This window comes from Carex rostrata, chromosome 8 (assembly GCF_964058835.1).
Source record: "Carex rostrata chromosome 8, lpCarRost1.2, whole genome shotgun sequence".
Classification (NCBI taxonomy): Eukaryota; Viridiplantae; Streptophyta; class Magnoliopsida; order Poales; family Cyperaceae; genus Carex; species Carex rostrata.
In genome coordinates, this window is record NC_135925.1 from 6,658,614 (window position 1) to 6,685,668 (window position 27,055).

At 32.7% G+C, this 27,055-nt stretch overlaps 1 protein-coding gene across 2 annotated transcripts; it reads right to left on the reverse strand.

Moving 5' to 3' along the window:
• Positions 1-13,583: 13,583 nt before the first annotated feature.
• On the reverse strand, positions 13,584-21,506 carry LOC144558105 (transcription factor PCF6-like). Of its 2 annotated transcripts, none has more exons than XM_078306833.1 (4): positions 21,162-21,506; positions 20,827-20,983; positions 19,210-20,745; positions 13,584-13,859 (listed from the first exon to the last, which is right to left on the reverse strand). In XM_078306833.1, exon 3 carries the CDS (start codon positions 20,579-20,581, stop codon positions 19,256-19,258), a length of 1,326 nt encoding a protein of 441 aa, XP_078162959.1. In that variant the 5' UTR covers positions 20,582-20,745; positions 20,827-20,983; positions 21,162-21,506; the 3' UTR covers positions 13,584-13,859; positions 19,210-19,255. The 2 variants fall into 2 exon arrangements, with proteins under 2 accessions (XP_078162959.1, XP_078162958.1); XM_078306832.1 differs by having other exon boundaries at positions 20,812-20,983.
• Between the last annotated feature and the right edge of the window lie 5,549 nt (positions 21,507-27,055).

A 27,055-nucleotide genomic window follows, 5' to 3' on the forward strand; every position in this document is an offset into this window, starting at 1 on the left:
TTCTCAAAACGTACATACACCATAAAAACCTGTGGGGACCACAAAACTACATTGGGGGGGGGGGGGGGCATACATATTTTTAGAGGTAGTTTTTTTTTTATCCATTCAATCTCGTCCATATTTTTGACGATATGTGACCTAGAAATTTTGCGAATCTAAAACCACGAAAGTCTTCTACGCAGTTTTCTTTTTCAAATTAATGAGATCCATGATGACGTACTTTCAAACACGTCGTCACGCAAGTAATTATACATCGTCGTGCAAGTATTATATATATATATATATATATACTTGCAAGTACTTTTTACATATGGCACTGGATTACATTTGAAAGTATTAATATCAAGTTATGTAAGTACTTATACTGTTATACATATGCACCGAAGTATTTATACTTATGATGTCAACTATTTTTGTTAGAAGAATGTTGATGCGGAGACGATTGGAGAAGGTTGATGCAGAGATACATGGTCCCTACTACTTCATTAGAGGATCGAAGGTTGATGCGGGGACTATTGGGGACTGGAAAAGGAAATGATCATATCAAGTTACACATGCAAGTATTAATATCTTAGTTTTGTTAGAAGAATGTTGACGCGGAAACGATTGGAGAAGGTTGATGCAGAGATACAGGGTCCCTACTACTTCATTAGAGGATCGAAGGTTGACGCGGGGACTGTTGGGGACTGAAAAAAGAAATGATCATATCAAGTTACACATGCAAGTATTAATATCTTAGTTTGTAAGTATTAATATAGTAGAACTAGGGTGCTCTTAAGCTCACTAAAGTTTTGGTGAGCTTAACTCTAAAACTCATCAAATCAATTTCAAATGACGAATCCAAACCGTTGAAACCCGCCTACCTTACGTGTGATGCATCTACATGTGAAATTTTTAAACATTCGAATTAATTTAGTATAAAGTCAAGCGGTCAAAAAACATTCAAAAATGAATGCACTAAAATTAATTTATTAACCTTCTAATTTTGACCGCTTGACTTTATACTAAATTAATTAGAATATTTAAAAAAATTTCACATGTAGATGCATCACATGTAAGGTAGGCGGGTTTCAATGGTTCGGATTCGTCATTTGAAATCGATTTGATGAGTTTTAGAGTTAAGCTCACCAGAACTTTGGTGAGCTTAAGAGCACCCTAGTTCTACTCGTGGAGATAAGTACGGAGACTGAAAAAGAAGGATCATATAATTAGTAAGGACCATAGCACAATCTTCCTATATTATTGCTATGGATACAATGTGAATACGATCGTGGAGGAAATTGAAAAAATTATCTAAATTGTATGGACGGAAAAAGAAACCCACAACAAAAATTTACTTTCAATGAAAAACATCTATTATATGTAGCCTTCAAACTATTACTTAATAAACAATTTCAAATTATTTATTTTATTAAAGATTCTATAAACACTAGTATCTTTTAGATATTAGTTTTCTCTATAATTGAACTTGTGTCTCTCCATAAAAGACCAGAGCTCACACTACTGCACTAAGTCTGCAATTCAATTCCTAATTATTTTTAATTTACTTTTTTTTAATAAACTGATGAATAAAAAAATAGTATATTGCCCCAATAGTGAAGTGTACATTGATATAATACTAAAGACTATATTAAGCAATGTTCAAGTGAATATTTAAGGAGTTTGAAAAATAAGTCTTAAAAATCAAGACAATTAAATTTAAAACCATGTGACAACTATTATGGTTATATCCTAATTGAAATAAATAAATGTACATCGACACAATAATTAACATGTGTGCAATTTGAGGTACGTGAAATTTTACAAAGAATGTTCAGAAGTGAGTTCACAAAGGATAGTTATTAAGTCAGAAAAAAAAAAAAAAAAAAACTCATATATATGCATGAAAGGAGTACATATTTTGAAAGGGCGGTTTTTACTTCATGCAGTGCACTATAATATAGCTCAAAACAGTCTTGCGCATGATTCTTGCACTGCACAAGTAAAATACTGCCCAGTTAAAATGTGCATCCCATGAAAGGAAAAATATGTGGCGGACCGCTCTGGTTAATTTCCTTATTAATTCATTAACATGAGATCTGTTGTCATAGGATCAAATTATTAGAATTAACTAATACTAAATTAGAGTAATCTTTTTTTTTTTTGAGAAAAACTCGTAGGTAAAATTAGAATAATCTCATTTTGGTACTATTTTGTTGCACCTAGCTAGCTAGCAACGACGTACATATTGAGAGTTGAATAGACATTTTTTACCAAAAGAATATAAGGCATTTATTTTATTGAATCCTAAGAAAAACTTACACCAAAGAATAATCCAGATATATATATAAAGCGCAAATATCAAGCATTTACAAATAATAGAAAAAAAAAAACAGCCAAAATTGTTAACGGAGTTCCAAAAAAAATAAAAGAGCTACTTCGGATAACTAAATTTGGATCCCTTGAACTAATACAAAATTTTTAGTTTAGAATCTAACCGTCCGGTTACAATTTGTACAAATATTAGAAGTGCCTTCCAATTATAATTTTGGACCGATTTGGTCCGGATTTTCATCGAACGGTCCAGATCCATACTAAAATTTTAAGTTACTTTAAGATATCCGGATCCATGGCCACTCGGATGTACCTTCCATTCTAAACAAATGATCCAACAATTTTGGAATATTTGATCCCTTAAACAACAAATTGGCAGCAATCGGTCTTGATGAAAAAAAAAGTTTCACTAGGCCAGGCCTTCAAAACCAAGGCATCTAATTTTGTTGTTTATAAAACACGACACGCCTATATATATATATATATATTTAAAGATAGGCCCTATAAACGGGCCTTTAATATTACAGCAATTCATCATTTTTTTTCATTTCTCGTCAAAATTATTTCCCCGGCAGAAGAATGAATTAGGCCCGAATTTTTATTTATACCATAATAAAAAATAAAAAAAATACCAAAACACTCGAGAGATTTTCACATCTATCTAGACCGCTAAGTCAATATGCGGCTTTATTTTTTGGGGTTGCAAATTGGCTTGGCGGCCTCCTAAAAGTCCAAAAATACACTATAATATTAAATATATATAGGTTTTGAGGGGTCTCCAAACTAATATGCGGACCCATTTTTGGAGAGCCACAGATTGATTTGGAGGCCCAGGTAGATGTGGAATTATCCATAATTTAGGTTGTTTTGGTTTATTTTTTCTTTTTTTTTAAATGGTATAAATAAAAATTTCGGAAATTAAGCTGTGCAGCACTTCGGCACCTACTGGCCCGATGTTAATAAAATCCAAGGTAGTCTTTAATTATCATTCTTGTACTCTCAGTTTCTTCGTACAGTGACTTAGCTAGACTATATCATAAGCTTGTGCTCGTTACAATGTTTAATTGTTTATACAAGGTAGTCTCAGTATAAGCTGGTAATAGAAGCTCAAAATAATAGGGGGAACAAGTATGTATATCTCTATAAAACCTTAAAATTACATAATTTTTCTTCTTCTTAAATTCATAATATTATATTTATTCTTTTAAATTTTAAAAATAGCAAATTTACACAATATATACTTTTTCTATTAAAACTCATTTTAAATTTTTAAAGTTTCTATTTTACTCTCTAATAATAAAAAGATATATGTAGCATGTGTAAGAGAAATATTTTGTCTTCTAATTGGCCGGTTTATGTGGACAAATAATTTATTTCTCTACTTGTTGCACAAAAATAGTAACATTTAGGCAAATGCTTGTTTGTGTGTCACGAGTAGAAAAATGGATTATTTGTCATCACACACTGATCAATTAGAAGATTGAACATTTCACTTACAAAAGTACATATTTACTTAATAAAGGGAAAAGAGAAATTAAACTTTCATAATAAAATGAGTTTTAATAGAAAAGACAATAAATTGGATTGATTTGTGAGATCTGAAATTTAGAAAGATAAATATGATATTATGAATTTAAGAAGGAAAAAAAAAATACATAATTTCGATATTTTTGAAGGATATGTATGAAATTCCTGCTAATCTATGTTAACGTACGCAAGCAGAGAGATGATTTGGTTTATGTTTCAAAAGCTCAAATGCTCAATGGTTTTAACTTGTGTAAGTTTTGCACAATAAAATGGCAGTTTATGCCTTCAATTTAAAGGCCTAACTAAAGCTTCGCCTTCATCAGAAAAACATTGGAACTAATATTAATTATGTTAGCTAGAAAAGGCGCTATAGTAAACAATAATTTATGGCTTTGGAGATAGTACTTATTTATTTTATTTTTTTAAAAGGCAAGTGTCAACTTGATATATCATTACAAAAATAGCTTGTGTAAAAGCACAAATGAAGGGCTCTATGGTGTGAGAGAAATAGAAAAATTTTCACGGTCTTTTTCAAGCCGATGTATATCTTAATTAATGATACGACACTCGAAATTTTTTTTTGGAAACAATTGAGAAAGACGCCAGTTAGAGTCTAGGGAAGGGCATGGGGCTATATTCTGTGTTTTGTCGCAGACAATTTTTTATAGTTGAGTTGTTTGTTATTTTAATCAGGTACAAAGATCGAATATGTGGGATGTAAATAATATTTTTCTTATTAATATGTCTGTTGGCGGTATTTCACCGCCAACCTTCAAAATAAAAAAAATAAAAAAACACAAATGAAAATAAAGCATTACATAAACAATGAATAGAAATGTAAAATTAGCGGCCGAAATGCTATTTTTTTTTTTTTTTCTCTTTCTATTTGTGCGATTCTTTTTGGGTTCCATTCTAGCCCAAAGTCCAACAACTATCGGGCCTAATACAATTCCGAAGAATCCTTCGGTCACTTTGCAAAAAATGTACGAATGTGGCACCAAACATCTTCAATTAAAACATCTGAAAAATAAGATATACGTTGAATTGAGAATCAAGCGAGGTCAAAAATATTTTTATCCCAAAATTGCAATTCCAATAATGTTGATGTATGAACTCTATATGAGCAATTGGCAAAGGATATAATTTGCATTTCGCACAAGATTATCACGGTTAAGCAAACGAACAAGAACAAGAAAAGACGACAAAACATTTTTGCTTTTTTTTGCAGAGCCTTGATTGTCCGTAACATCTTCTGGAATAATCATCTACAATCCCAAGATATTTTGTTAGTATCAAATTTTAATTGGACGTTTATGAACCTGGATTTTAATTTTGACGGCCCAATTTGCCCATCTTAGTAGAAAGAATTGCAGAAAGGCCCTTGCAGCCCCAAATTGAATTACTAAATTGTCCGACTCGTTCCCAAGTTCAAAATCCTAGCGCGTATGAATTTCCTGTAGATGGACCAAAAAAGAGAATGTAACATTTTGTTTGTTTTTCTTAGTAACATAAATATTGAGACCAAATTTTATATTTTTTGAAATTTTTTTACTATTTATTAAGCCACTTTGAAAATTGTTGATTCAACGGTGGCTTAACCAAACAGTAAAATCAGAAGCTACCGTTGGATCAGCAATTTTCAAAGTAGCTTAATAAATAATAAAAAAATTTCAAAAAATGTAAAATTTGGTCTCCAAGCACATTTTAATATGGAGAATACATCTAACGGTTTGAATCGATCATTTGGACTTAAAAATCGGAAAATGACTTGGTTGCACGGGAGGCGTGGTGCAATTATTAGCCAATCTCTATATATATAATAGTGCCTTGCAAAATATAGTAGATAAGGTCTAGACTGGTGTATAAAAACAAAATAACTGCAACCCTCCCATAAAAATAGAAACCTCAGCAGTTGCACCTTTAATGTTATTAGTATTAAAAATTAGCTAATAGAAAAAAAAAAGAAAAGGAAAATACATTTAATACCCACTCTCGTAGTCTCGTTTACCCCTCGACCTCCCCTTATACAAATTATCCTTAGTTAAAATTAAAAGGTCAACGATCAAATTTTATTTTTTGAAGGTCTACTAACTATAATAACATTTTAAAAAGCCACATAGTGTCCTTTAATTACATTTTTTTTTCCCTTCACAATAATAATAATTGAACTATAAAGACCTCTGATTTTTAATCATTACCAAACAACATCATCTTCTTAGTAAATAAATGGTCTCTCTATAATATAACAGTTAAAAGATGAAACCGAATGATTACTTGATTAGGGTACGTATATGGATAAGCAGTGTACGCACATAAGACCACTTTCTTCCGTTCCTTTTTTCAAACACCAATCCGCAATTTATAAAGAAAACTTTTTTTTATTCCAACTACCTTGCCCATTGTTTGTGGCTATATTTTCGGAAGTAATTCACAATTCGATTTCTTTTTTTCTAAAATCGAGTCAATTTAAAAAAAAACTTACATAAATAAATAAAGAAAAAAATTATTTCGGATGGTCCGTATTTTTAACAATAAATATAAAGTTTGAATTAGTTCATAAAATGTGATTTACCATTATTAGGCCTCAAGTATCGGCCATTTTTATTAATACCCTAAAAAAAAAAAATTAAAAATGTCCTCCGATTTCATTTTTTTTTTATAAATGCCCCGACCGCCAGGCCCACGGGCGGCCCAGAAATGCCACCAGACTGCCAGGCCCACGGGCGGATCACAGTAGAAGCCCCCCCCCCCCCCCCCCCCGCGTCCACGGACGGTCCACTTTTCTTTTCTTTTTTTAGAGAGATCTTAGTATTTTGATTTAAATAATTTTGTGAAGAAAAAGTTTTCTTGTTTAGAGTGTATGCCAAAAAATAAGACATTTAATATATTTATGAAGATGAAGTGATGTCGTAACTCTTTATAACTTTGATTTGATTTGTCAGTTGGATATCACAAGTTTAAAGATAACACTAATTAAGGACTTGGCCTTAATTCTAAAAAAATTATTTTATTCATACATAAGAAAATATAGTTAGATTGCCTAAATGATATACATATACATATATATACATATATTATATTATATATACATATACATATACATATATTATATTATATATACAGAGAGTGGCTAAGCTCAAATCGTTTGTTCCTGGGCTCAGGAACAAACGATTCAGTTCTCTGATTTCCAAAGTTCAAACGGCCGATCCAAACCGTTAGATGTTTAATCTATGTTAAAATGTGCTTGGAGACAAAATTTCATATTTTTTGGAATTTTTTTACTATTTATTAAGAGGGTTTGAAAGTCGCTGTTTTTTTATGGTGCAAAATTTTAATAAAAACAGCAACTTTCAAACCCTCTTAATAAATAGTAAAAAAATTCCAAAAAATATGAAATTTTGTCTCCAAGCACATTTTAATATAGATTAAACATCTAACGGTTTGGATCGGCCGTTTGAACTTCGAAAATTGGAGAACCCAGTCGTTTGTACTTGAGCCCAGGAACAGACGATTTGAGCTTAGCCATTCTCTATATATACATATACAAATATTATATTATATTATATATACATATATTATACATATATATATAGCCCATGCGGCAGCAGCAAATGCGGTGGGCGCATGCGGCATTTGACCTCTTCTGGTAAATCAGCAAATCTGGACTGATGTAGGGACCAAATTGTAAAAGTGATTATATTAGCATGTAGAGAATTCAAAAATACACAGAATTGATACAAATTTCAATTTATTTGGATTTTTCTACAGTTAGTTATGAATTTCCAAAGTTCAGCTTTCGAAAAAACTTTAAACATCCATAACTTTGGCTAGAAAAGTCGGATTTTGGAGTATGACCACTTTTCGGAAATGGAAGGACGAGACGGATCCGAATATCACCCCGGCGGCCACCCTCGAGTATTCAAATCATCAAAATTTCAAAAAAACATCGTTTAGTGCCTCAAAAACTCAGTTTAAATTTTCGTTCGACGGTAAGCATTAAAAAACAACGATTTCAAACCATCTTAATAAATAGTAAAAAACATTCAAAAAAATATAAAATTTGGTCTCCAAGCACATTTTAATATAGATTAAACATCTAACGATTTGGATCGACTATTTGAACTTCGAAACTAGAGATATGGGCGCGAATTAAAACACCCCGTTTAATTCGCGAAGTAGCGTAGCCTTACTCTACATGCATATATATGTATATATAATATAATACATTTCTATATATGTATATTATATATATAATATATAATATATAATATTTGTATATGTATATATTTAGATATACATATATACATATATTATAAAAAAAATGAGTTTATAAAAAAAAATTGTATATATGTATATGTGTATATGTGTATATGTATTTTTGTATGTATGTATGTATGTATGTATGTATGTATGTATGTATGTATGTATACTAGTATCGTGTCCGTACTTTGCAACGGAGACATATTATATAAATTGAATAGAATATGAAAAGACTTTTTTGTTTGGCATTTACACAAAATTAAAAAAATATATATTTAAAGGAATATAAAAAACACAAATGAAAAAAGAGAAATTCAAATGATAAATAACAATAAAAGAAAAAATAACAAATGGAAAAAAATTGGATCAAATATAACATGAAAAAAAATTCTTGAATTATCATTGCGATTTAATATCTAATTTTCTCAACAAGCAAGACATGTCATTAAACGATTTAGAGGAGAAATGATCTGTAAAGAAATAAAATTCGGAAAGATATGATTAAATAATTCAAATTAGGATTTTCTATACAAATATATTATTGATGAAAATTTCTCTACATATCATTTCTCTACACGAAAGTTCTAAATATTTTTTATTTTCTCTCCATATTGGAAATATATGATTATTTTTTATCAGCACAAGATCTACTATTCATCTATTCGCAAAGGGGTAATGACATCAGCACAACATAAATTGTTAATGACACAATATTATTTAAAAAAAATATTTGATAGACAAATTTACCCTTCAGTTGCTGCCTCCTCAACATTTGATTGATTTTGCAATATTAATTTCCATAATAGGTAATCCCATGCAGGAAATAAATATTTTGTACAATTAATGTCCCTAGTAGATCAGTTAATTCTTTATAAAGAGGACATAAATATATATTCTAGTATCTATCTAAGTTCAAATGAGAAGCAATAGTATTTTTTTTTTCTTTTTTGATATTTTAATGGAAATTTGAAGTTATCAAGTTTTATATCTATATTAATGAAATATATATTCTAGTATCTATCTAATTAGCCATAAGTGCTTTTATTTTTATTTTTATTTTTATTTTTTATTTAACGAAAATATGTGATTTAAAAAAAATAATAAAATATTTCCAAAAATATAGAATTTGGTCTTCAAGCACATATCAATATGAAGATCATGTTGAGAAATTTGAATCGACTGTTTGAACTTTAAATATGAAGATATGAACGGAAAATAAAACATCATCTTTATTTTCCAAAGCATGATAACCCCTCTCTCTCTCTCTATATATATATATATATAGAGAGAGAGAGAGAGAGATTAACTAATATGCTTTCGGTAGCACTTCGGCCGAAGTGCTATCGGTCCAAATTTGAAATTTCAAAATCCAAAAAGTCAATCTGAATCGTTCATCTTGTTCTCCATATTAATATGTGCTTGGAGACCAAATTTTATATTTTTCTGAATTTTTTTACTATATATTAAGCTACTTTGAAAATCGCTGATCCAACAATGGCTTAACAAAACAGTGCTACCGTTGGATCAGCGATTTTCAAAGTGGCTTAATAAATAGTAAAAAAATTCAGAAAAAATGTAAAATTTGGTCTCCAAGCACATATTAATATGGAGAACAAGATGAACGGTTCAGATCGACTTTTTGAATTTTGAAATTTCAAATTTGGACCGGTAGCACTTCGGCCCAAATGCTACCGAAAGCATATTAGTCAATCTCTCTCTCTCTCTCTCTCTCTCTATATATATATATATATATAGGGTCTATCTAAATTTCTGCTGGCAGCATTTCAGCAGAGGTGCTACCAGGGCTATATTTAGCCGTGTGATGTCCAAAGAACAAATCCAAACCGTTAGATGTTTAATCTATATTATAATCTGCTTGGAGACCAAATTTTACATTTTTTGGAATTTTTTTACTATATATTAAGCTGGTTTGAAAACCGCTGATTTCAGTAAATTTCTGCAGCATTGAAATCAACGGTTTTCAAACCAGCTTAATATATAGTAAAAAAATTCCAAAAAAACGTAAAATTTGGTCTCCAAGTAGATTATAATATAGATTAAACATCTAACGGTTTGGATTTATTGTTTGGACATCACAAAATAAAAATAAAAACAGCGGCAGCACTGCCGGTAGAAATGCTGCCGGTAGCAAATTAGCCACAGCCTATATATATATATCATGACAAACATATTTTTTTTTTATAAGTTCATTATATATGGCCATTACAAACATCAAAATAATGCATTAAGCATATATTTAAAATAAATCAACAACAAGACAATTGACTTAGATAAAAGAAACAAATTAAGCCATCCGAAAAAACAGAAGTTTTTCTTAATGAAATAACAAAATATTTTGTTTATAATTTATTTTCATTTAATTTCAAGAAAATTAAAAAAGGAAAACAAAAGTAATCTTTAATTTCTATTATAGCTGATACTTTGAGTTTATAATTACTAAATTTATGAGAGAATATTCTAAAACGAAATACAAATAAGTATGAAATTTTCTCTTATATGCTAAAAACAAATGCGGACAAAGTTTAAATTTTCTTACTATACATACATTGAGTTGTTTCTTTTTCTTTTTTCAAAATATTATGAAAAATCTGCTAATTAAAGAAGTAGAATAAATTGAAATAAGGAAAATTGATGAGGGTCAAGTTGTCTATTAATTAGATTCTTTGAATTGTGCTCTGCTGATAACAATTATTTTAGTGTCAATATCAGTATCCTTCACAAAGATACAGAAGCTCTAAAATTGGAAATATATAATTGTTTCTATTTTTATTGTCGAAATTATAAAGGAAGAGAAGAATGAAACGAAGAAAACAGAGAAATAAGGAAATAATTTAATTGTAGGAATCATAGATAATTATAAAAAGAAATAAGGAAACAGATCGCTAGATATTCATTCAATTTTAATTGTAACAAACTATGTAACAGTCTGTGTGGCGAGTATGTTTTTAACTAAATTTAGACTTCTACACATAGAATAGATGTATTTGAACAAAAGAAGACAAATTATGTAATCGGAGAGCTGATATTCAATTCAAAAATTCATTTTTCAATCTCAGCCGTTGACAGATCAGGACAACTACGTGCATAATATATGTATGTATGTATGTATTATAAAAACCGAAAAAAGAGAAGAAGATCAACAAACTATCAGAGCTTGAAATTTTTTGAATAAAGGTCAAGTCCTTAATTAGTGTTATATTTAGACTTGTGATATCCAACTGACAAATAAAATCAAAGTTCACCAAAAAAATAAAATCAAAGTTATAAAGAGTTACGACATCATTTCATAAATATATAAAATGTTTTATTTTTTATTTTTTGACATACACTCTAAACAAGAAAAAAATTTCTTCACAAAATTATTTAAATCAAATACTAAGATCTCTCTAAAAAAAAAAAAAAAGTGGACCACCTATGAGTGGGGGAGGGGGGGGGGGGGGCGGTCCGCTTGTGCTGTGACTCGTCCGTGGGCCTGACGGTCTGGTGACATTTTTGGGCCGCCCGTGGGCCTGGCAGTCGGGACATTTATAAAAAAAATGAAATCGGAGGGCATTTTTAAATTTTTTTTTTTTTTAGGGTATTAATAAAAATGGCCGCTCAAGTATCATGCTTTGTTGTCTTGCGCATCTCACGAGTTTTTCCCACGCTATTTTTTGGAAAATCATTTTGACAAAACAGTTTTTGTTTCATGCAGTTTACGAGTTGCATCGCTATTTTGATTCTATTGTCCGTGCGATGCACGAATTAAAATCCGCTTTGTCAAAATCTTCACCCTTTTTTTTGTGTAGCTTTGTTGTTCTATCCTTCTTGTAACCTTTCCATTTTAGTTTCTTCCAAAATAAAAAAAATGGCAATCCATTCTTAATCTTCCTCTTCTTCTCGTCCTTCAGGTTTCGCTTGCCCGCTGATGCAAGCTGCCTCCTGTACTATCAGTATCAAAGGAGCTACTCAATAGGACTGATAGAATCCTCATGCATGATGCCTCCATCTGTGTCCTTTAGATTGTAGCAGGAAGATTGGTTTGGATGATTGTATCAATTGCCATTACCGGATGTAGTGCTGGGAAAGAGAAATTAGTGACCGCATGGCACGAAATGGTCGGTGGCGGTGATTGTTCTCATGGGATTGGGGTGCTATGCCAAGTGTCTGTTGTTTGATGCATCGACATCAATATTGGATCTCTCATGCTCTCAAGCTAAGAAATTAAAACCTTCAAAAAGAAAAAAAAATGGGCTATGTCTTTTTTTTTTTTCTTTTTTAATTGATGGACCAGGATTAGTAAACATGTCCAAACTAAAATATGTACGTGTCCGGTGTCTATAAGGGGATAGCGCAGGGCAATAAAGAACAAAATTGAACTAAAACACCATTCTCGGCCCTTATTTATCATAAATTATCACCTTTTGTAATGACAATTATTATACGAATAATGACTTTACTAAATTATCACTTGACATTTAGTAAATTATTATTCCACGTTATTCGAATAATACTCGATTTAAAACTTTGTTGTTTGGAATTTGCATTTTCAGTTTCAATATTTATATGAATTATCACTTATTGTAAGGAGAATCATATGTTGATCAAATCATTACTTCCTATTAGACAAATTATTATTTTGATTAAAAATTATCCTAATTTTTGCTATTGTAGTTTCAATTTCTATATGAATTATCACTTTCTGTAATGAGAATTATCACTTGACATTAGTGAATTATTTCCTGCTATACAAGTTAATTTGTTTCATAAAAATTGTTTGGAATGTTCCCAATATTAGTTTTAATTGCAAAATTCGGACTGAAAATGTGAAAGGAAAGTGTAATGTCGAAATCCAAGCAGTAAGTGTTTAAAGAAGGTTAGACCCGTCAAAACATATTGAGTCTTCTTCAGGACGCCGTCTTTTCCCGGGAATGGTTTAAACAGTCACTTTCTATTTTAGGCTCTATACTAAGAGTGAGTCTATGGTACTATGCATATCACGGGTTGTTACCGTGTTACGGCTCTATATTTGAGTTTTTAAATCCTAACGGTCGATCCGAACCGTTCATCTTGTTCTCCATATTAATATATGTTTGGAGACCAAATTTTACATTTTTTGAAATTTTTTTACTATTTTTTTAGATATTTAGAAAATCACTTGATCTGAAAATTTTGGACCATCCAAAAGCAGTGATTTTCAATAAATCTACAAAAATAGTAAAAAAAATTCAAAAAATGTAAAATTTGGTCTCCAAACACATATTAATATGGAGAACAAGATGAACGATTCGGATCGACCATTAGGATTTGAAAACTCAAATATAGAGCCGTAGCACGGTGACAAATCGTAATATGCATAGTACCATAGACTCACTCCTATACTAATTTTAAACTTTTCATATATAGGTTTGGAGCAAGATAACGGAACAACTTAGATGGAGCTAGTTATCAGATCCCCAATAATAACAAAGACAAAAAAAAAATTAAGAAACAAGAGAATAATTTACTTGTTCATAATTTCGTAGTTCTTAAACAAAACAGAAGAAATACAATAAACAAAGCTACAAGAAAGAGGCCGATTCCCTTACTTTTCAGAGGGACACAACCATGTCCCCGACCTAATAAACACGAACCATCAATTCTGACTGAAATAGCCATAGATAGTTACAAGCATGATAAGACAGATAAAACCAACGAAGAAGAAAAGGGTGATGTAGCAGTTGCATGTATTTCTTGCAAATCACCGCCATCTGCAATACCTGTGAAAGACAATTTATGTTTTGAGTTTCATTTGTATGATTTTTCATCCAAAAAAGAAGCTCCAACTCTCTCAAAAGCACACAAACAGAGATGAAGGAATAATCCTGAGTTAACCTATTTTGTAAACTATATGCTATTTCAGAAAAAGACTCATCGAAGCATAAGTTTGGTAAACCAGAATGCATAACAACACTGTCATTTCTCATTAGTAGACATTGCCAGTTTTGATTTGAAAACACCATAATGTGAAACTTGTCCCTAACTAAAAATGAGAACACCACTTTCCATCTTTTATAAACTTTCACTTTCCCAATGATATGAGAAAGCTGCCCCTTTCTAAAGTTTATGATGTTTGTGGGCTAAGTAGCCAACAAGCACACAACATGAGAAGCAACTTTATTTATTAAAAAAAAAAAAGAGTAAGAATGAGACAGTAGCTACTTGCTAAATTATGCATGATAGTTGCTACTTGCAATAGAAATTAGTTACCAATACATACCATTAACATCAAAATATGCGAGTACACTTTATTTTAGCATATTTGCCAGGCTGAAATCTTGCTTATCTTATCTACATAAACAGCTAAGAAGGCCTAGTGGGTCCCTTAGAAAGACTTGTTAATTTTCTCCCAACTAACCTTTGATTTAGAGCCTTTTGCCCCTACAAAGCAAGCTGGTACTTAACAAGTTAGAAGAGCTAGATTAGCATCTTACATATAGGATTTTACAATAGATCACTTTATATCTCCTCCATATTTTTATTTTTATAATGTATAGTATATTTCCTATCTTATCCTGCCGAAATTTTTTCAGTTACAACCTCAAACTTTCATAATTCGCACTTTACCAACCCAGTCTGCACACGTGGCAAGTAGTGAATTTTGCATCAAATGGTGGTAAAGTAAAGTTTGAGGTGGTAACTAATAAAATAACGGCTTATCCTGCTCCTTTAGCATTATTATAGCAATGGTTATTTCTTATTGGAATATCCCAAAATAAGGGCATAATACGGCCGGTGAAAATATTCAATTACTAGCATGTTTTTATATAAAGAAAATAATGGCTAAATTAGTAGTTACTTGCATAATCTATACAAACATTGGAAACTGAGTTTCATAAGCATGAACATGCTGCCTGAAACCATACGTGTCTTAGCTAATATTTCATTATACCATATGTGTTACATTTATCTTGTTGGATCACAAGTGTTAGTGGAATATTTGATCTTACCTAATTGGACTATTCTACAATATCTACAAAAAGTCTTATTCTAGGCTATTCACAAGACAATTTATAAATTAGATAGAAATAATAAAAAGAATTTACCATGGAAAAAAAGAAATAACAAATACAAAAACAATAGTGGCTGCACAAACTTGCTTCATATATGTAATTTTGTCCAAACTAGTCTATACCTGTAGACTCTTCGTATATACCATTTCAGCCTTTTAGCATACAACACAATTTTTTGTCCTGTTGAGTCGCTGTTATAACTATACTCTCCCCAGATTGCATCTCAAAAATCCTAGAAATGTACTAGGCTTCCACAAACCAGTGTTATCAGAACCGGAACGGTCCGGTGGTTTAACCGGAAAAAACCGGAACCGGTCACCTATCCGGTTCGGTTCTGTAATTGGATCGTTTCTAGTAATGAACCGGTCAAAAACGGTTAAACCGCCTGATTTTCATAAAAAACGCTGATTTAAACCGTCCGGTTCAAAACAGGTTTTTTAGATCTCCTATGACGCTATCGTTTTTACCTTTCCTTCTCAACCAAATCTATTCTCCTCCGATCAAGAACTGTATAAAGATTTTCTTCCAAATCTTTCCTTCTTGACATTTTAAAATCGATTTTCTTCCAATCTCCTCTCTATAAAAGATGGAAACCAATTACTTTTTAAATCTCTTTGAAATCTTCTTCTATTTCAATCTCCTCTCTGTAGATAATTTGGTTGTGGGTCAATTTCATTTTCAACACTTTATTTGAAAGATGATCACAAAAGAGGCTACTAAGATCAAGAACTGTAAGTAATTGTATGAATGTTTTGTGTTAATTTTATTGAATAGATCTATGCATATAAGATGTTTGATGAAATGCTCAAACCAAAGAGCATGCTGGTTATGTCCTACCAAAGCTAGCTGGTACTAAGAAAATCATAAACTCAAACTGTTTTTGAATTAATTATGAAGTAGTAATATGTGTACAAGATCATGAGGAATAGTTGTTGGTACAATTTTCCTTTTAGTTGAATTCTTATTGTAATTATTTGATTTTTAGAAACTGTTTTCAGCTCTTTTCAAAACTGTGCAAGGCGGAGACAGTTTGTGACAACTGGGCGGAGCAGGGAAGTAGGAAGGAACATAGCGGGGATACCAACCGGTAAAATCAACTGTTGGGATTGAGGAGAAGAACCATAGGTACCGGACTGGTACAGGGACCTTCTGGTATGAGAAGCTCCAGAGGTCTCTCGTTGCAAATTTCACAACTTCAACTGCTTCTTTCAACTCATTTAATCTTTATGGTCTAATTTTTCCTTTTTACTTTATTTCATTTATTTTTTATACTTGTTTTGAGCATTTTTACTGTGACCATACACTTCAGATTTAATTTCATCACTGCATTGTGTAATTATGATGACTAAAAACATACTGTATAAATTAGATGCTTTGGATACGATGAAAATTTTAATTTCTGATAATAAGTTATGTATATTTTAAAAAACCAGTAATTGAACCGGTTGAACCACCGATCCGACTAGTGAACCGTTGAACTGAAGCTTGAGCAGTTCAATGTCCGGTCCGGTTTTGATAACATTGCCACAAACATCAAGGAACTACATTTAGACGTATATTTACTTAATTTGGACCAAATTAGACAGAGAGAAATTTACTAGGCCAAAAATCGTAATGAACTAGATTAGAAAAATATTTAATTAGTTTTGATCAAATTATATAAGAAGAAGGTTCGTAAAAATATTGTTTTTTTGCTCCATATATTCCGATTAAGTTATTATGTTAATTTCAGAGCTAAATGTTATCAAACACATCCGACCCATTGATGTTCTTAGAAATGAACAATGCATGAATTCGGATCTGATGAAATCCTAGCAGGATTTTAGCACCCTGTTATCCCTCTCTCCCTCTCTCTCTCTTTTGAAAGCTTCACAGAAGCTGCAAAGTCGTGAGAGGGGCTCGAACTCTCAACCTTAGGGTAACCGCAGTCCTAGGACTTGTTCTCCTAGCCAACTGTGCTACCGCCCCATCTCCTATCTCTCTATCTCTCTCCTCTTTCTCTCTCCTCATTCTTTTGAGAAGAGAGGTAGAAAGGGATAACAGCGAGCAGATTAGGACGCAAAATGCATGAATGTCTAAAATTATAAAATTTAGATTTCAGATTAAGAGTGGAAAAATAGACAAATAAGCCACTACACAACCAAAGAGTTCATTGTTGGTTTCTTATCAAGTGCCAAAAGGAGCTCTACATTTGGCAATGTTCAATTTTGTATTGCTTGTGAGATGGAATAAGATCAACCGTTCAAATTTATCTTTAACATGTAAATATTTATTTTACTTGTACCAAAATTTAGTCGTAGTTATGGCAGAAAAGGTATATTTGATCCATCGTCCTCACTAATTTCATTTGTTGTAATAAAACAAGCAAGTATATCTTATTTTTTTCGAAGCAAATGATAATCTAAATCCATGAAATCTTTAAATAAACAATTTTGTATCCTATAAATTACAAGTCCAGTAAGGAAGCAATAAAGGGGAGGTATACTCACATCACATCTAATCTGTGGAAGGGAATATGTGAGATTAGATCTGGAGCCTATTTATTGCCAAAATAATAATATACTACACAAGTTCATTAGAGGGATCACTTCATAATTATTTATTTTGACAATATTTAAGCTAAATTTAAAATCCAACATGATAAAAATGAACTATAATGCATATATCATGTCAATTAAATATGATGAAATTTGATGTATGTTTCACAGTGCATCAAGTGACTTAATATTTCAACGACTCGGAAATTTAGGACTTTTGGTGCATCATTAAACAATACTTAAATTGTATAAAATTTTATTATTAGGCTCTCTATATCCAATAACATGCATATAAATTTACTTTTCAATTTTTTAATTTTATTTGAATATTTTAACAAAATTAATAGTTAAGATTGTCAAAGTAACCATTACCAGGTAATCTCTAATGAATAAGTAAAAATATATCTTTTTTTTAAGTCTGGCTAGTACCGTTACTCTTTAGATGTGATTCACTTACCACAAATTAACTTAATATCAATAATCATCAAAATAAATGGACACTTGGAAGATTATGCCTTGTCCACTAGTTCAAGGTTTTGACTCTTTAATTTGTACAGAGCAAACACAGAAAAACAAACATTTTTTTTTATGTGGGTATATCTCTCAAGGTCAAAATCAAAATTTATTCATTCACTTGAGTTTCTGATTTCAAAAGATAAAAGGCGAATAAGAAGTATGTCACCCTACCAAGAAAATATCTAGCACAATACCATTTTTATTTACGCAAAGATTGTCATATGAAATTAGACGCCAATTTGATCCATATCTGCTATTTATTAAAGCAATGACAATATTGCAATGGTTATGCATTAAAGACCTTTTAATAAATGCGCAACTTAATTTATATCTTCGTAGTAGTGTTAAATACTTTTTTAATGAGGTTTAATAAGATGGGAATGAGAACCATATGATAGAATTAATTCACATTATAACTTGTTCAAAGGCAATATGAAAGAATTCATTCACATTAATTATACACGTATAAACATACTTTCATATCTATTGAGTTGGTGGTAGACAAAAATTCGACACATTTAATTTACCATGTTGTCCCCACATTTGGCTGCTCAATGTATAACTATAATATTGTTTGTGCATGCATTGAGAAGTTCAAAGGCTTTTAACTTTATAAATGAAAAAATAAAGATAGACACAACGCTAGACGCTAGTTCCCTTTTTTACAACAAGGAAACTATTCCCCAACTGAAATGGAATAAAATAGAACCCAAAGGAAAATTCCAATCCGCTATATATTGACACCTGGTTCGTCCTACAAAAGCAATTATAGTGCTTTGACACTCGTCAATCTAGTACTCCATCTAACACGCAAATAGAAATTAAAAGACAAACAAACAAGCAACCAACCTCGAGAACACAAAATTAAAGATCTTCATAAAGAACAAACAACAACGCAATAAACAAGCAAAAAGCCACAAGAGCCCTAAACAAAGAAAAGCATCCAATAGAAAATTACGTGAAAAGTTTGGGGGGGAAAAATAAAGAAAAGACTTAATACGTACCAGAGAGAGAGAGCCATGGATTCTGCATGGACAAGCCACCTTAGCATCAGTCTTTCCCTTTCTCCTTATTGTATCCATCCCAAAGCTGTATGAACTGGTTATCAGCTGACGTGGCACCAGCCCCGCCTCCGCCAGCTGGTGTGCTGAAGTAAAAGGGGAGGTTGGATCCATCCAAATGGTGTGAGTGTTGGTGGTGGTGCTGATTGTGGTGGTGAATTTGTGAGGATGGAGAATTGGACTGAAGGGTCCCCCTATTGACGCCAACTAAATTCAAACCCGAAGATATCGAGAAGTTCAAATTGTAGTCACCCGTGGTGGGGCCCACGGCTGCTGCGACCGGAATCAGGTTGCTACTGTCTTGCAGAAATGAAAACTGCTGCATCTCCTGGTGATCCCCGGGGGCCACCGCAACTGTTGGAGACCCCGCCGCAGTCACATTCTGCGAGAAGTTTAGGGACATCATCCCCATCTGCGGGAAGTTGCTGTAGGCCTGAGGAGAAAATCCATGATGAATCTGGGGGGGCTGGTTGTGGTTTTGGTTCTTTCGATTATGGGGATAGAAACCAGATTGGTTGAGATAGTCGGCTGTGGTTAAGACTGCTGCGGTTGGGAGATGCCAACCGCCTTCCTGCTTCTGAGCAATGCAATCCCCTGACGAGCTCGTGGGCCCAGCCGCTGCCCCACCATGACTGGATGCTCCAGTTAATAGCTCAGTAAAAGAAGCACCGCCTTGTGCAGTAGTTGCATGAGGAGTATCGTCTTGACTCTTCTCTTTATCCTTAGTTCTCTCCCGGGCCCGTTCTCTTGCTTTTACACGATTCTCAGACCGGGAAAGGGATAGCACTGAGCCCTTGCTTGTCTCTGAAGTGCTACTGCATCCCGATCTGGTAAGCTGGTTATTATTATTGTTGTACCCGGCCACATCCGGATCCATATCCGTTTCTCCTTCTGGCCGAGTGGAATTTAAAAATGACGAGCTGTCCAGACTGGGCAGTTTATCAATAGCAGCTGAGGCAGCCTTGATTAGCCACTCAATTGCTTTGCTGGGCTGATCGTACCCCAGCCGATCTTGCAAATCGTAGAATTGGATGGCTGTGGAGACTGACAGACGGACCCGGCGATCCCGTATGCCCTTGGCAGTGTAGACCTTGCTGTGACGGTCCTTCCCGCCGGACGCCCGGGACACGCGATAGATCCGGGATGAGGGGTGTTGCCATGGAGTCATTCTCTTCCTTGATTCATCATCTCCTTCTTCAATTTTAGAAACAGTGTTGGCCGTCATGGCTCCACAGGTGTTTCCATTGGTGAGACCGATCCCGCGTGGCCGCTTGGTGTTGTGGTTGCTGGGGCGGTTGGTCTCATCTGCCTCCATGGTTCCACTCTCATTCCTCGGAGGGATCGGGGATCGGAGTTTATTTATATATTCGGTTGGGTTTGAGGGCCTAGAGGCAAAACTCTGCTTTTGAGGACTGCGAAGGCAGGCTAGGGTTTCAACTTTTAAGAGGGGAGTCGGTGCGAGAGCTCAGAACTGTCCTTCTGCATTGATGAAGTTTTTCTCAGTGAGTGCAGTGCTGCTACAGTTGAGAGAGAGAGAGAGAACGCCCTTTTCTTTTCTACCTGCAGAGTGTGTTATCTTAACGCTTGCTCCCCTCTTTTTTCTCTCCTTTTTTTTCTCGGTTGCTTCGTCTCTTTCTCTCTCTATCTCTATTTCTGTGTTGGTATTTATAGCTCAAATTTGAACAGTAGCGCTGTATCAGACTGGCGACACAGGAGCCTGCAAGAAAACTGAATTCAGACGATTTTTTGCAAGGATTGATGCGGAAAGAAGCTAGAAAACAACAGCTTTAATCCTCTTTGGTCAGATACTGAAGCGGATCACTCCAGCGTCCGATCTGAGCTCGTTACAGTATGACTTTAACATAAAATCTCGCACAAAAGAGGAGAAATCTCACCTTAATTAAAACTGCTCGGATCCAAAGCTTCTCTCCAGTCAGATCTAAGGCTCTCAACTCTCGGGGGGGCTTCTACAAGCAACTCGAATATAGAATTTCACAATCCCGGCCTGCAGCTGATCAGCGATCTAGCTACATTACATGCACAATTCAAGTCCGTACACTTCGCTACTATCCACCATTAACACGGGAGAGAGGAATGAGAAAGAGGGAAAGAAGAGAGAAATAAGAGAGAAATAAGAGAGAAGTGAGAATGGATTTTTCGAGGGATAAGAGTTCGGTTTTATTATTTTTGTAATGGACAAAATAATTGTAAACAGATAAAATTAGTTTATTTTAGAGAGCTCGGGGTTCAATGCCCTAGGCGTTGCCATTCGAGCAATCACCGAGCTTATCGGGAAAGGTCAGACACACCGCCGTCCTCTCTCCACACTTTATATAGTGGATTTGTCTGCTTTTTACCCTCTTACTTTTCTCGAATCTCACATTTGCCACTGACTTGGATTAATCTTTTCGTACGTATATATGAACAGGATACACGCTATTCAACCAATGTCTAATTTTCTACAAATTGAAATTCTTCATAAGATGTTATATATTGGTCCAGATAGCTACCACTATGTGGAGATGGCGTATTTGATTCTCTGTACCCGTCAACCGGGGCGACTGTATCCATAGGGTAGAGCATGATAATGAAAATGGATATAACGTTCGGTTAAATTACGACATGTGCCCTCCCGTCTACTCTTTGTTTTATCCTTCGGATCTTTTTGTGCGATAAGCCTGCTGAAAAAGGCAGGTCGGTCTTTATGCACCGCACACAATCTGAGCAACAGGGTCCCACGTTCTGCCAGCAAAGCTTATCCTTTAGATTTTAGACCAAGTCCGTGAAAGGCTTTATTGATAGGGTGAGGATTGTATGGACTGTCTACAGTAAATGAGGGTCCGGACGCTCTGCGAATGTCAGCATGCAATGATAATTGCAGCATTTAAATTCAGTATTATGAAGGATATCATTACAATATGGGTGCGAAACTGTGAATACTGTGATAGTATTAAAAGCAATGATACTGTAATTTTGTTTATATAGTCAGTCAAAGAGTTATAATATTAGCATACTGCATTAAGTTTATTCTGATAAAACCACAGAAATTGGCATATAGGTCTCGCATTTTTCGTCTGAACTTTTAGTTGTGTTTTAACAAACATGTTGTGTCGTAATTATCGCAATTGGATATTACAAAGAGTGAGGATTTTGATCCAAGAAAATGAATGTATACAGTTAAATGGGACTTAAAATCTCATGAGGTAACCTAATTTTAACTTAATTTTTAATTTGAATTTGAACCGTCCGTTTGATTTCGAAATCAGATCAGGTCTGATTTTGAATAACGTTAAAAATTGAACTACCTTATAAGATTCAACGGGAGGATGGGTGAAGTGGAATGAGCACAGCACCAATTTAAATTATTTCTAACTTTAGTAGTAAATTCATTTTTTTAACTTTTCGGAGAACAATTCAACTCGAATTAAAAAATGGGCTCTTTCTTGTTCAACAAATCAGCTCAGCTTAACTGCGCGTTGTGCATCAGAATACAGTGCAAGTAAAGCTCCTTGTAAATCCAAGCAACTATCTGACCAGGATATTTTTGGTTGGAAATTAACTAACATTAAATTATATTGCAAAATTACGTATTGAACAAAAAAGAAATAAAATATGCCACTTGTACGCCTAGCCTTAATGACATATAAAGATACTGATAATGGAATTTTGACTTCATACAGTGCACGAGTTGTATATATTATTCATTTAACTATTCATGCATTGCATATTTGCATGAAGTTAAAATAACACGGTTAATCTTTTTAACCTGAATTACTGTGTTAGTTGTCTTATAAAATAGTTGTAAAAAATAAGACGCAGGTGTACTTGTGCCTTGTGGGGTTTCATTGGGGGTAATTAAGACCCCTGAAATAAGTCACATGTTGCGATCAAACTATAATTATGAGGTGGAAAGACTTGATCAGAGTGACTTCATATTCTCACCAAAACCCTGTAGATTTGGGAAGGAAAAAATTAAACCCTTGACCCAAGTGAACAGTATTAAATTTTTTTATTTTTTATGTATCCAATTTCACATCTGACGGGACTTTTTAGAAAAATAAACATATCAAATTTATATGTCAATAGAAAAATCTACAAATACCATGTTGTTATTTATGAACTTCATCAAGTGATCATATGCTAAACATCTGGTTAGATTTTGATTTGAAAGCTATTCAATATTCTACATATATATTATAGAGTGAGTCTATGGTACTATGCATATCACAGGTTGTTACCATGCTACGGCTCTATATTTGAGTTTTCAAATCCTAACGGTCGATCCGAACCGTTCATCTTATTCTCCATATTAATATGTGTTTGGAGACCAAATTTTACTTTTTTTGAAATTTTTTTACTATTTTTTTAGATATTTAGAAAATCACTTGATCTGAAAATTCTGGACCATCCAAAAACAGTGATTTTCAATAAATCTAAAAAAATAGTAAAAAAAATTTCAAAAAATGTAAAATTTGGTCTCCAAACACATATTAATATGGAGAACAAGATGAACGGTTCGGATCGACCGTTAGAATTTGAAAACTCGAATATAGAGCCGTAGCACGGTGCCAAATCGTAATATGCATAGTACCATATACTCACTCTATATTATATATTAGAGAAGTGTCATCTGGTTGAATTTTGTCAGTTTTGCAACGTATGATATATTTAGTATTATGAAAGACTAAACATTATACTTGCCACTCAGATATTAAACAGATTATTTATTCAGAAATTAAACCTGTCATTAATCTTTAGTTTATATTTTTTTTTTCTCATGGCAATGCATGTATCAATATGTTGTTACGTGCTTTAAAAAAAATACGGGGCATCAAATAATAATTTTTTTTTTACGAAATTGTTCGTTTATCAATTACAAAACTTGAAGTATAATTTTGACTGCTCGTTGTGTATTTTGATTTGAAAGTGAAAAATAGAAGTCGATTGGGAATTGCTTTAATATTGCAACTTAGTAACTTAGCTTTAGAATTTATCACCGCAAGAAAAGTATCCTCATCTCTTTGATTAGTGCGCTTACAAAATTAAGAATATTGTGCGCTTTAGTTCTATTCCGAAATTAAGAATTGACCTTTGGTTTGTTTCTATTTTGTCGGAGTCTATGATCTGGTAGAAAACAAATTAAGATGAGGAAGATTTAAATGCCTTTATTTCTTGTGTCTTCATTATATTTTTATTTTTAAAAATTTTAATAACTCAAAAGTCAAAATGAAACCGTTGCATATGAATTATATTATTTTATCTAAATACGTATAAAAAATTATGGCATTTCAACTTTATTTTAGTTGTCATTTTGAGTTTGTAACAACATATACTAATATGGATAATTTCTAAACGTTAATTTTTAGTCTATGGTACTATGCATATTACGATTTGGCACCGTGCTACGGCTCTATATTCGAGTTTTCAAATCTTAACGGTCGATCCGAACCGTTCATCTTGTTCTCCATATTAATATGTGTTTGGAGACCAAATTTTACATTTTTTGAAATTTTTTTACTATTTTTTTAGATTTATTGAAAATCACTGTTTTTAGATGGTCCAGAATTTTCAGATCAAGTGATTTTCTAAATATCTAAAAAAATAGTAAAAAAATTTCAAAAAATGTAAAATTTGGTCTCCAAACACATATTAATATGGAGAACAAGATGAACGGTTCGGATCGACCGTTAGGATTTGAAAACTCGAATATAGAGCCGTAGCACAGTAACAACCCGTGATATGCATAGTACCATAGACTCACTCTTGATTCTTGTGCCCCAAATACTTTTTCAACGACACTGTTACTGTTTCAATTGAAAAGTAGAGTCACCACTGCGTAGCGCAGTTGGTAAAGACACTCCACTCTCCTTTGAGAGATGTGGGTTCGATTTCAGCCAAAGGCTGAAAGATGTGTGAGTGTGTGGAGCCTACGGACATATCTCAAAAAAAAAAAAAAATTGAAAAGTAGAAAGAGGTTAAAGGTAAAGTGCATCTAAAAGGTGTGCAATTTAGTCTCCAAATACATATATCTACAATTATCTATGTTTCACAGTTTAAATTGATTTCGTTTGAATTTTTAAAATGAAAAAAATAGATTCATAACACGAATTGATTCATAGCATACTATAGCTTAAAAAATTGTTCATAATTACATGCCTCGGAATGCACAATTTTGTGGGCATAAGCATTTGTTAAGAGGGAAATTTTTTAGATATAGAAATTATTAAATCTGTACGTACGGATAGAAAGAGTACTTGGATTGTAACGAATCGAATCTATGCCACATTTAATCAATAAGTACGGAAATAGAAATAGAAAGATTTAGTTCAATAAGTCCTATTCAAATATATGGATCGGACTCAATGGCCCAGATTCATAGATTTTTTTTTTATGGTGAAAAAAGGAGAAATTTATTCCACATCTCATCTCATAGTTGAGTCAGATTCTTTTTTTTTTAATTTGGTAGAAAAGATGAATGGATAGTTGCCACATTTAATCAACTTAGAAGTGCATCTTCATCATTGACACAGATTCATTTTTTATCTGATTTTTTATGGCCTCTACATTCCAAATTTTTCCTATAACGTCTATCTTTTTATTAAAATAAAATATATTCATGGATCTAAACCATTGAGTTCGATCCATATATTTGAATCGGACTCATCGAGTCAGATCTTTCTATATTTGTTAGAATTCAAGTACTCTTTCTTTTTGTTTCCGCACGTAAGAATTTAATAATTTCTATAGATAAAAAAAATTTCTGTTAAGAGACTATGACCATTCCTTTCTGACAGCTGTCAGCCTGTCAAGAAGCTATTTCAACCCCCCATTTATTTTGACAGTATACAAAATTGTGGCTAAAATTCAAATTTATTATCAATAGAGCGCACATTTTTTTTTTCATCTAAAGTGCAAATTCATTATCAGTGCCAAAAATTAACAGTCCTTAACACAACAACAAACAATACACAAATTATGTGAATAATTGTTACGATGTCTATCTTTTTTAAAAATTACTTATAAATCACTTTTTAATTTACAATTTTTTTTTAATTAAGATCGTCCACATTATCATTATTTAATAATTCCTCTTTTAAAAGTAAATGCACAAAAGTAATGACCAGACTACACCCTTTATTGACTAAAATACTTAACAATTTTAAAAGGTGTGATTTGTCCTTGTTATATTTTAAATAATATATAAGACGCAATTTGTCAGGATATATTTGCCTGGCAAATATAAGAGCTCTGATCTACCCACTGAATAGTACAAATAATTAAATTTGAGGGTTCAAATGCACCCAAATTTTTGTGCGTCCAAATGCATCCTATCTTTTTTCTCCGTTTTCAAAGTCCGAATAGTCAATCCGAACCGTTAGATGCGATCTATATATTAAGATGTGCTTGGAGACCAAATTTTACATTTTTTGGAATTTTTTTACTATTTATTGAGCTACTTTGAAAATCGCTGATCCAATGGTCCAGAAAATATAAAATCAACGATTTTCAAAGTGGCTTAATAAATAGTAAAAAAATTTCAAAAAATGTAAAATTTGGTCTCCAAGCACATCTTAATATATAGATCGCATCTAACAGTTTGGATTGACTATTCGGACTTTGAAAACGGAGAAAAAGGATTTGAAATATAGAGTGCATTTGGGTGCACAAAAATTTGAGTGCATTTGAACCCTCCTCATAATGAAAAAGGGAACTAAAAAGTTACAAGATTATTTAAGCAAGAACTAGTTTTTATTAAGCAATATAAAGACAACGAGAGGTCGCAAGTTAA

Excerpts from the sequence above, each read along its gene's own strand:
- LOC144558105 (XM_078306833.1), bottom strand. The coding sequence starts at position 20,581 with ATGGAGGCAGATGAGACCAACCGCCCCAGCAACCACAACACCAAGCGG.